The sequence below is a fragment of the Pteropus alecto genome, unplaced genomic scaffold, assembly GCF_000325575.1.
Source record: "Pteropus alecto unplaced genomic scaffold, ASM32557v1 scaffold44, whole genome shotgun sequence".
Taxonomy (NCBI): domain Eukaryota; kingdom Metazoa; phylum Chordata; class Mammalia; order Chiroptera; family Pteropodidae; genus Pteropus; species Pteropus alecto.
In genome coordinates, this window is record NW_006436812.1 from 3,158,623 (window position 1) to 3,169,707 (window position 11,085).

Below are 11,085 nucleotides of genomic sequence, written 5' to 3' on the forward strand. Positions count from 1 at the left end.
GGGTCGGTGGCCGAGGCAGTGGGGAGGCCAGCCTGCGCTCACCGTGTAACTGCAGTTCTCCTTGACCACCACACGGCTAGCAAAGGTCTCATTGTGCGCTTCGATGCGGAGTGTTCTCTCTTTCCAGTTCAAGATGTTTCTCTGCACGAAGACCACGTGCTCCACGCCTGCGATCTGCAAGGAAAGGGGCAGCAGGGGGGTACAGGGGGCGAGGGAGCTGGGGTCGCAAACCCCGAGGGCTAGTCCTGGTCACCCTCGATCCTGGGACCTGGATCCTGTGCCTGGCCACCTGCCTGGGCCCGGATCCCCTACTCCATCCCCCTTCCAATACCACTCCCCTCAATCTCCGCTGGGCATTAGTCCCCCTAGGCCCTACCCAGTCCCAGTCCAGTCTCCCGCCCCGCCCCATTCCTCCAGGACCCAGAGCTCACCGCCCCCCACCACAGAAGCCCCCTCTCAGCACCAACACTAGCCCCACCGCCTGGCCCTGCCCCTGGTCCCCAAGTCCCCTACCCTGCCAACCCCCACCACCCTGTCTAGTCCCCTTGGCCGCTGCCCCGCTCCCCTGGGCCCTCTGAGCGCCCACCTTCCGCAGCAGCCTCGGGGCCTCCACGCGCAGCCGGCAGCTCCGCTCCACCATGTGCACGGAGCCGTCAGCGCTGTGGGACTCTCGCAGGACCTCGCTGCCCAGGAAGACGGGGATCTGTGGGCAGGTGGGGAAGCGCTTCTCGTAGGCCTGGGTGGAAAGGGAGTGAGCTCGAGGAGGGGGACCCCAGCGGCCAAGGTCCACTAAGCACAGCCCTCCTCCTGCCCCGGCTGGGCTGTGGTCCCTTTTGTCAGATGGGTATGGCGAGCCAGAAGAGCATTCCCCGCCCATGAGAAGAGCAGTGACCACTGCTGTTTTACCGTCATTTAACGCCCCCTTTAAAGCAGTGACACCGAAGCGCCTGCGCAGACCGCTTTTTGCTTTACATCGAGCTTTGCCCTCGGAAGAAACAGTGGGCTTGCCTGGGCGCATTTTATTTTTTTTTTATTTTTATTTCCAACAATAGGGCCTTTGCTTTATTTAAATTACCAAAAATAACGTTTGACAGAATGGGAAACATAACATTAAACAACAAAGTATAACTGTAAAATCTCAAACAAGTTAGGCAACACTTTTTTTAGATCACCAAAAATAAAGTTTTACAGAAAAGGAACTAAAACAGGCAAATGTATAGCTGCAATTTTCTTTCACCATCAAAATCAATTCTAAAATATTTTGGGACTACTTTGCATTTTCCAAGCAATATTGAAATTTGTTGTACTGAGTTGCTTAGTCTCATCATAAAAATGAAAAGTTTGCAAAACAATTTTGCTTAGTGTTAACAAATAACTAAAATATGTGGTTATTGCTAACAACTCCAAATCTACTGAAACAGCCTAACCTATGTACACTTCCATGAATATTTCACAGGCAACACAGATGCTCTTCCTGCTGTCACAGATGACATGGATAGTGGCTAGGGTCAGATACTGAAGGCCAGTCAGGCACCAAGGAAGCGCTCCTTAACAGAAATAACTACAGTACGTAAGTCTTGCCTCTGCCAGCCTCCTCCCAACCAGGTGGGCATCGCAACTGCTGGGCCTGAAGGCCCACCATCTCCCCAGAACTCTCCACTGGGAACCTAGAGTGCAAAGCTAGACGGAGAAGCTGTTCTTTCAGAGCCATCGAAAATTTAATAAATTGCCCTGGGATTCTTAATGCTGTTGTATGCCTCACAGGCGGTGACATAGGCAGACTCTGGGAAGAAGTTGTCGTGGTACTCTTCTAAAAACCTCAGAAAGAGGTCAAAGTGCTTCAGTAAAGCCTTCAGATTCTTCTCCGAAAAGGACATCTTGACCAGGATTTCTGGAAGTTTCACAAACAATCTCAGCAAGTGTTGTGCCCCATAAATGTAGGAAGGTGGAAGAGACTGGTCACCTAGTGGGTAACTGTTGGGTACGAGTTCCCAGGAGAGGACCTCATTTATTTCATTAGTTCTGCCTTCACAGATGGCAAACACCCCACTGCCTTCCTTGCTTGGGGTCAGAGGAACAGGCGAGGATGGTCTGCTATGCACAGGCGTCTTCTTTTCTAGGTGCAGGAACAGCTTGGGCATGCTGGTGGACACGTCCTGCTGCTGGTGCTTGGGCTGAGGCGAGGCACTGCTCTCAGACAGCTTATCGCAGTTGGCAGAGTGGCGCCTGGACCGCCTCAGAGACTGCAAGGCTTCTGGCTCAGCTTTGCGCCTTTTGGGAGCAGCAAGCTCACACCGACTCTCCGTGGACTGTGGGGTGAACCGATTCAACGAAGGTGGACTTAGAGAGAGTCCCTCCTGGTTCCTATTAGTGTTTATGGCACTTTCCTTAATCGGAAGAAAAAACTTGGACGAAGTCACCTTTTTATACTGAGCTTGTTCATATGGATAGAGCAAAACCAATGGGAGAGTGTAATCAAAGGTTATTCTTAATCCATCCACCATCTCCTTACAAAGGTCAACATTCTTTTCTGCTGGGATGCAATGCACATTCATGTTGGTGTGTGACACAGCATGATGATAAGGCCTCTCACTGGCTGAAAAGGCTGCATTGATAGCAAAATGCTTCACATAGGATTCCAAAATAGTTATGATGTTGGTCTGGCATGGAAGTTTCACTAACCGTTTCCTCCTGTTGATATAATAACAATCATCCTCGAGTTTCTTCTTCAGAACTTCCGGGATGTCTATAGTTATTATTCTTTCTTCCATCTCTCTTTTTGTGTGCAGCTCTGGTTCTTCCTTCATTTCAGTCTTTCTTCAATATCATTTTCTTCAGATATTGCTCCATCCTTTCCTTCACCACTGTCATCAGAAAAAGTGCTTATTGAGTTCTCATTTTCATATTTTTCTTCAGTGGGAAGGCTTTTTAAGATAAAGTCAACACCAGGCAACCTGTGGCGCTTCGCTTCCTCTTTCTTCCTGTGATTCTCAGGGGAGCTACAGCTTTTTTTGCCGATTTACACTGCAATCTCTGATTTTCATCGGTGTCATGGAGGACATGATCTTCAGCTGCGCGTCTATCCCAGCTCCTGTTCCAACCATTAAAATGGATTAGATATTCTGGGGTGTCTCTGCCTTTTTCATCTTTCCCAACAATAACAACATCGACAATCTGAGGAGTTGCAGACCTGACTCAGTCTCCCGTGAGCCTCTGAGACTTAGGTGGACCTGCACGGGGCGCGACTTCGGGACTGAAAATATAAATGCTACGAGGTCCTGAGGGAAGAAGGCACCCGGTCACCCTTGCACTTGGGGCCTACCGGAAGAGTTGCGTCCAAACACGACTGGGGCCTCAGGGCAACGATGTCGTAAGTCCATGCCAGTGGTCTGGCGTGATGGATTAGAACCTGGGTCGGTTGGGCAGGGCGTCGTACGGGAGCCCACGCGACGCTGGAACACGCAGGATGACGAGAGATTTAACCGAAGGCAGACGCCATCATGGAGCTACCTCGCCGGAAGTGCGGCCCTCGCTGGCGTCGCATGCGCAAAACAACGCCGGGGGCCGCAGCCTCGCCTCAGGACAGCGCAGGCGCAAGGTTTCGGAAGGCTCCTTGCTTGGGACATTTTCAAAGACATCTTTCAGGAGAAAAAAAAAAGTTGAACGAAATCCAACAGCTCTTCATGGTAAAAACACTCAACAAAAAGGAATAAAAGGGAACTTCCTCACTCGGATGAAGGGCATCTACAGAAAATCACAGCGAACCTCTGACTCAGTGAGAGACTGAATGCTCTCTCGCTCAGATCAGGAACAAGGCAAGAATGTCTGCTCTGGCCACTCCTGTTCAACATCCTGCAGGTCCTAGCAGACAGGCAAGTAAAAGAAAGAAAAGGCCTCCAGATTGGAGAGCGAGAGTCCGTGCCCAGTTTCAGAAGTGCCAGGGTCGGAGCCACTAGGGGGCGTGCCGGCATCCGTAGCTGGCGGCATTCAAGCAGGGTCTGCTCCAAGTGCCTGTCACAGCCCACATGCCCCGGGAATCAGGATCAAAGCGAGCTCCAAAAATAGTGCAGGCATCTGAGGACACATACCTCCTCCCCCATCCCGCCCAGCTGAGAGGCAGCACCCACCCAGTTCAGGCTGCAGGGGAGGGAGAAAGAAGAAATGGAACCCCGCCTGATGCCCTTGGTGTCATCCCAGGCCCCACAAGACCAACCCAGCATGTCCTCTGCCAGGGTCAGGGGGACTGGGCTGTCTCCTGCCATATGTCAAAGCTGGTAGCTTTGTACAAACACACCAGGGTTAGAATAAGGAGTGCTTATGCCCCAGGGGGCTGGCAAGGGAGGCCCCCTTGAACTTTCTTTCAAAGGCATTTCTCCATTAAGGAGTGAGCGGCTGCAAAGTGGGTGAAAGTCTGGGTGGGGTCAGGCCTCCTGGTTTGAAGGCCAGCTCCACCTCCTTCCAGCAGAAAGGCAAGCCCCTTCCTTTCTCTCAGCCTGTTTCATTATCTGGAAAATGGGTGTATACCATGCTTGTCTCGCAGATGATGAAACCAGGTTGAATATTTCATGTAGAGCTATCTCACCCAACATTTTTCTTCTCCAGGCAACAGGACTCAGATGGTGGCACAGCATAGGTTTGTAAGAACGGAATACAACTGCTTCCTAGCCCTTTGGGAACACTCTGCTGGCATCAAATGCGCCAGGGAGCCAAAGGAGCCTGCTGGGCCTCACCTCCATGATGAGCAGGCAGAAACTGACATTTTTTGAAAGTACAAGGAGGGAAAGGTGCGTGTTTCAGAATCAGTCAGGCTCAGTTCAAGTCTCTGCTATTTTCTCACTGTGTGACCTTGGGCAAGTCACTTGCCCTCTCTGGGCCTCTGTTTCCTCATCCATAAAATGAAGTAGTGGTAAAGATGTCACCAGAGTGTGTCTCAAAGCAGTTGGCATGAAGCAAGCCTTAAATCTTCTCCCGCAGTTATGTGCTTTCTTCCATTTAATCCACTGAATGGCATCCTCATTTGACAATGAGGAAACCTGGGCCCAGAGAAGCTAAGTAATTTACCTAAGGACACAGTGCAAAATGGTGAATCTGGGTTTGAATCCTAGGCAGGCCCAGCCCCCCACTCACTCAGCAACCCTTCACTCAGCTGCTGGGCTCCTTCTCCTGAGCATCTCGGAAACCAAGCCAGGCATTGTCCTTTGGGGCCGTGTGGCCACGATTTTTCCTTCCCCTACCCTCAGTCCTTCGACTCTTGTCAGACAGTGGCCACACGGGCCCCGAGTTTCTCCACTTTCTCTAACTATTCTTCAGTCTCTCTCCTGCTCCCCAGATAAAACGACATGCTCAGAACAAGCCTAGATGCCCAGAACAAATCCCACCGTCTGAACTGTGGCCCACCAAGCCTTGGGTGACCTGTCCCACCAGCCCGCATCCCACTCCAGACTCCTTCACTCTGCTCCAGCCACGCCAGCCTCGCTGTTTCTAGAACACACTTATGAGTTGAATCGTGCTCACCCACTCTCCAATAAAACTCATGTGTTGAAATCTTAACCCTCTAGGACCTCTTAGTCGCAAACAGGGTTGTTGCAAATATAGTTAGTTAAGATGAGGACACATTGGGGTGGGGTGGGCCCCTAATTCAATCTGACTAGCATCCTTATAAAAAGGGCTATTTGGACACAGACATGCACACAGAGGTAATGCCACATGAAGATGAAGGCATTGATTCGGGTGATTTCTCTACAAGCCAAGGAACACCGAGGATTATCAGCAATACCAGAACTGGGAGTGAGGCCTGGAACAGCTTGTACCTCCCAGCCCTCAGAAGGAGCCAACCCTGCCAGCACCTTGATCTCAGGCTTCTGCTGTCGAAGCCCTCCAGTTTGTAGTAGGTACATTGTTATGTCAGCCACAGGAAACAGGAAATCTACCCACCAAGCTTGTTCCTGCCCAGGGCCTTTGCACTGGCTAATTCCTCTGCTTGGAACACTGATCAATTCACTTGACAGTGAAGGAGGAGGGAACAGGTGTCACTGGGCCCCCCAGACAGGTAGGAGACCTGTATCAGGGAGTTGAAGAGACACTAGGCTTCAGGGACTTGCCTGTCCCTGCTGGCCCCTCTTTCTGGGACATCCTCCCCTGCAAGGCTGCCTCCTCCCCTGTTCTATGTCCTTTAGCCCATTCATTTCCTTGCTAGCACTTATGGCATCTTTTAATCATGTACTTGCTTGTACATAGCGTGCCGAAGGCCTGGGCTGCGTGCTTTCCCGCAGCACTGACTTCACACCAGCATCAATCTCAGTTCTGGGCATACACTAGGGTCTCATAAAGAAATGCCAACAAGCAGAGACAGAAATAATACAAACTTGCCAAAGTCCCAAATAACCACAAGAAAGGTGTCCATGGAGAGAATGGCAGGCCATGACGTTAGCACATGCAGCCAGCTGAGGTCACTAAGCTTCACTGGCCGACTTCCTGTGGTAACAAATCTCTTGTTAGAAGAGCCCCGTCTGGACCCCTCAGATAACAGTGGGGAAACAGGTCAGCAATAGACAGAACTTTCTGTTATTGTGCAAGGGAAGTTGCTGACTTCTTCAAGTAAACAGTGGCTGCTCCAATGACGGATCCACCCCAGGCATTGGGGGGCCCCAGAGCTGAAGTTCCAACTAGAAAGTGGAGGCCTCAAAATAAGTCCATCCCCATGCCAGTTCTCCAGTGTCAGAGGACTGTCAGCTGGAGATTCCCTAGGCTGTGAGGTCTCATGTTTGGCACTTGTTACTGACACTTACAGAATACTAACTACATCATTTCAACCTCACAACACCTTGATAAGATGAGAATGAGTTTTTTCCCCATTTTACAGATGAGCAAGTTGAGGCTTGGGAAGACATCATAAGGCCAGTAGGTGGCAGGGTTGGAGCCAGGCCAGGCTGACCCAGACCCCAGCCCTGAACTGCCTTGCTCTGCCTCTGGGAGGACATTGGCTATATATAACACAAGTATCTGTGGTCAGTGAATGCTGAATCCCGCTGGCCTACACCCACAAATTGGAAGCCCTTTGCCTTCGGCACAGTCACAGGGTCTTACAGGATCAGAGTTCACAGGGCTCTCCCTGTGTGGAGAGTGGCTCATACCTGACTAGTTTTGTCCCTGCCTAAGAGCCTCAGTTGCTGACTGCTGTCCCCACAAATCAAGCCTGAGCTTCTCCTTGTTGAGTAAACACATGGTTTGGCCTTGTAAGGGACACAAGGCAGCAGAAGGATTCAGTTACAGCCCTTCTGCCAGGTGCCTGGAAAGGGACACCCAAGCCTGATGGCTTAGAAAGGGAGCTGGTCCAAGGCCCAGAATCTGCCCATGCAAGGCCAAGGCTGGGGCAGGCAGAGGATGATAGAAACTTCCAAGGATTGCCTCCTATACACCCTCCATCCTGCAAAAATCCACTTCGACACACTTAACATGTGGAGGTGGGGAGTTGGAGTTAGATAGCCCTGGATTCCTAGCTAGGCTGTGTAGCCTTGAGCACAGCACATCCCCTCTCCCCCTGCAGGCCCATCGGTAAGGTGGAGTAATCATAGACCCTCCTGATGAGCCCTCACTTGTACCTGTTTCCTTTCTTTGTGTGTCACAACTGCTGAAGTAAGACGTCATCAGCCCCCCTCACCACTATAGTAGGTTTGTTCACCTACGAATCCCGAGTACTTTGCAAAATTCCTAGCACAGAGCTGATACTCAGTAGACAAATATATGATGAATGAGTGAATGACAGCATAGCATAGCCGTTAAGGGCATGGACTCTGGGGCTTGGGTTCAAATCTCTGCTCTGCCTCTGAACAAGCTCTCAGTTCCTTAATTCATTCATTTGTTAAAAAGAGAATAAGAAAAGTAACTACCTTGCTGAGTTGGGGGTCGGGCAGTGAATAAAGGAGTCTGTTTTGGTAAAGTGCTGAGAGCAGAGCCTGGCACATGGTTCGTTCTACATAAGCATTTGTTAAATAAATTTAAATTTTAAAAAAAAAGTGAGATTCTATAAAGTACAGGAAAGCTATTTCTGCTAATCACTTGACAGCTGCTCCCTCCCCCTCTCCCTCCTTCCTTCCTGCTCTTCCTCATGCAAATTCAAAGGAATCTGGAACCAGTATCCCAAACCTTCCACCACAATGTGGAAAGAACATCCAAACCATACTAATGTACACCACCTTCCCTCTTCATGCTACATGCCGGATTCAAGGCACTGTGTGGCCACCTCAGGATCCTTCCTTGTCCACCCCCCAGCTTCTCCCTGCCAGCCTGAGAAACCCCAAAACAGACAGATATCAATTCTCTAGCTCTTCCAACTCTTCTTTTTCAATTGAGATGTAATTCTCATGCCATAAAATGTACCCTTTTAAAGTGTACAATTGGGTTTTAGTACATTCACAAAGTTAAGCAACCATCACCAATATCTAATTCCAAAACGTTTTATCACCCGCAAAAGAAACCTCAAACCCATTGGCAGTTACTCCCCATTTCCCTGAACCCAGCCCTAGGCAACCACTAATCTACTTTCTATCTCTATGGTTTTGCTTTTTCTGGACATTTCATATAATTAGAATCATATAATACGTGGTCTTTTGCGACAGGATTCTTTCATTTAGTATCATGTTTCCGAGATCCATTCATGTCGTAGCAAGCATGAGTGTTTCGTTCCTTTTCTCAGCTGACTAATATGCCATTGTATTGATTCCCCCAACTCATAGCCAAGTTACTCAGTCAGAGTTTGGTGAATGAGCCATCAGACACCTGATGTAGCAGGGTTATCCCCGCTGATGAAGGGCACAGCAGAACCATGATGGCATTATTCTGGAAGCCTTCTGAAATGACTGCTGTTTATAATCTATAAAACAGCTATATGCAGATGATTCTACAGCTGAAAAATCTACTGCAATTCTAATTAAAGTCAGCTCAGGAGACACAAAGGACGGAGACAGAGGGTCAGAGGGACCCTGTGGCCAGGCAACCTGAACACGTTGAGGGGTCAAGGCTGGGGTGTGATGGGGCAGCAGAGACAAAGCCCAGATTTAGATACTGCCTCTGGCACTTGCCAGCAGAGTGACCTCTGTTTAACCTCTGAGACTCAGTTTCCTCAGGATAAAAAGAGGACGATAAGGAGGATCATACCTAATTTATAAAGGTTGCTGTAAAGATTAAAGGGAGATAATATGTGTAAAGCGTTTAGCACAGTGTCAGACACCATATAGCAGATTTTTTAATGGACACAGTAGATTTTTGTAGGGCTATAAACCAACAGGGACTTAAATAGGTATTTGTTCACCCATGATTATAGCAGCATTATTCACAGTAGCCAAAAAGTAGAAACAAACCAAATGTTTACTGACAGAAGAATAGATAAATAAAATGTAGCTTATCCATGCAGTGGAATATTATTCACCCATTAAAAAGACTGATATATGCTACAGCATGGATGAACCTCAAAAACATGATAAGTAAAAGGACAAATATTGTGTGATTCCATTTATATGAGGTCCCTAGAGTCATCAAACTCATAGAGATAAAATAGAAGGGTGGTTGCCAGGGGCTGGTAGGGAGGACAGAGTTTCAATTTGGGAAGATGAAAAAATTATGGAAATGGATGGTGGTGATGGTTGCACAACAGTGTGAACATACTTAATGCTGAACTGAACAATATACTTAAAAATGGTTAGAATGGGAAGTTTTGTGTTACTTATATTGTACCACAAATTTTTAAAAAGAGAATAAACCATCTCAGAAGCATTGATCGTGATTTGGGATAGAATATCATATCTGTGTTTATTTGTTAATAGTCACTGTCTCTGTCTCTATGTCTGTTTTCTTCACCACTGGATTCCCCAGTACCCTTGCACAACACCTGGGACACTAGACACCCAGCCAATGTCTGCGGAAGGAAGGAAGGAGGGAGCAGGTGCTAGGAAAAGAAAGCAAGAAGTTGGAACCCTCATCACATATATACCTGGAGGAACAGGTTGAGCAGTACCGATCCTCCCCTCTTCAGCCTGAGGGGGCTTCTGTCTACACCCTGTGGCAGGAACGCAGCCCAGAGAATAACCTGTGCCTGTGTATTGCTGTTCATGGTTTACCTGAAGAGAGCTAAGTCCTGGAAGGTGCTTCATGCACAGGTGAATAAATGCCTGAGAAGTTCCCTCTGGCCATGATAGTGGTGCGTCTGCAGCTATTGGCCAATGAATTATCCCAAACAAGGTGCAAAGGAACAGTTTTGCCTGTTTTTCACAGGTTCCTGGTCCCAAGGCTGCAGTATAGAGCACAGTTAGTGCAACCTAGTGATTATTTGTTCCTGCCTCTGTCTCCTTCTCACGCAATGGGACCTCCCTTTGCCTGGCTGAGACTGTGTCTCCTCGTGAGGTCATGCCAGGAGAATGTCTGGCCTCTCTGGCACTGGGGGATCATACAGCCTGCCGCCCAGCTCAGCAACTGCACAAAATCCTGCTGTGGATTCTCAGCCCTGGGTGGGGAGCGGGGCGGGGAAACTCTTCTCCTCTGAACACGCTCCCTGCCCACGGACTTCCAGGATCAGCTGGTACTCCTGATGGTTCAGGGACGGACAAGGTGGCAGCAGAGCCAGCCCAGCACATCTTGACATTTAGCGATATGTCAGGATCTTGAAGGGAAGGAAACGCTATTTTAGATTTAATAAGCGTTTCAGGAATGAGCCTGGCCTCCATTACCTCTGCTTCCCCACACTCCAGGATAGCAACCCCACTCAATACACCTTCAGGCAGCCAGAGGATCCTCCTAAACCCCAAATCTGATCATGTCACTCCCCTTCTTAAAAGCTCCCCAAGTCCTTGAAGAGGCAAATTAACCCACCAGTTACTTTCTAACTCTCACTAAGGCCCAATTGAGCCGCATCATTTCTTCAGAGAGACAAATTCTGCCCTCCTCCCCTCAGCGAGGCTCAACCTGACGGCTTAAAGACCCTAGGCTGGAGACTTGTTGTTCCCCCAATACAAATTCTCCTTGGCACTTGCCTGGTTTCTCTCTCTCTCTCTCTCTCTCTGTCTCTGTCTCTCTCTCTCTCTCTCTCTCTCT

At 49.0% G+C, this 11,085-nt stretch overlaps 2 protein-coding genes across 2 annotated transcripts in view; both read right to left on the reverse strand.

The window, feature by feature from the left end:
* SEC14L5 (SEC14 like lipid binding 5) overlaps window positions 1–11,085 on the reverse strand; it is a 41,484-nt gene that overhangs the window by 24,815 nt on the left and 5,584 nt on the right. Inside the window, exons 2-3 of the mRNA XM_025048450.1 lie at window positions 587–736; window positions 43–174 (exon numbers count right to left, since the gene is read on the reverse strand). Coding sequence (XP_024904218.1) covers window positions 43–174; window positions 587–736 — 282 coding nt within the window. The remainder of the gene's footprint in view (window positions 1–42; window positions 175–586; window positions 737–11,085) is intronic.
* Window positions 1,719–5,897, reverse strand: LOC102889819 (male-specific lethal 3 homolog). The gene is given in 5 exon segments (XM_015590935.1): window positions 1,719–2,818; window positions 2,821–2,956; window positions 2,959–3,174; window positions 3,410–3,452; window positions 5,836–5,897. Coding segments are annotated over 5 exon segments (1,557 nt in total).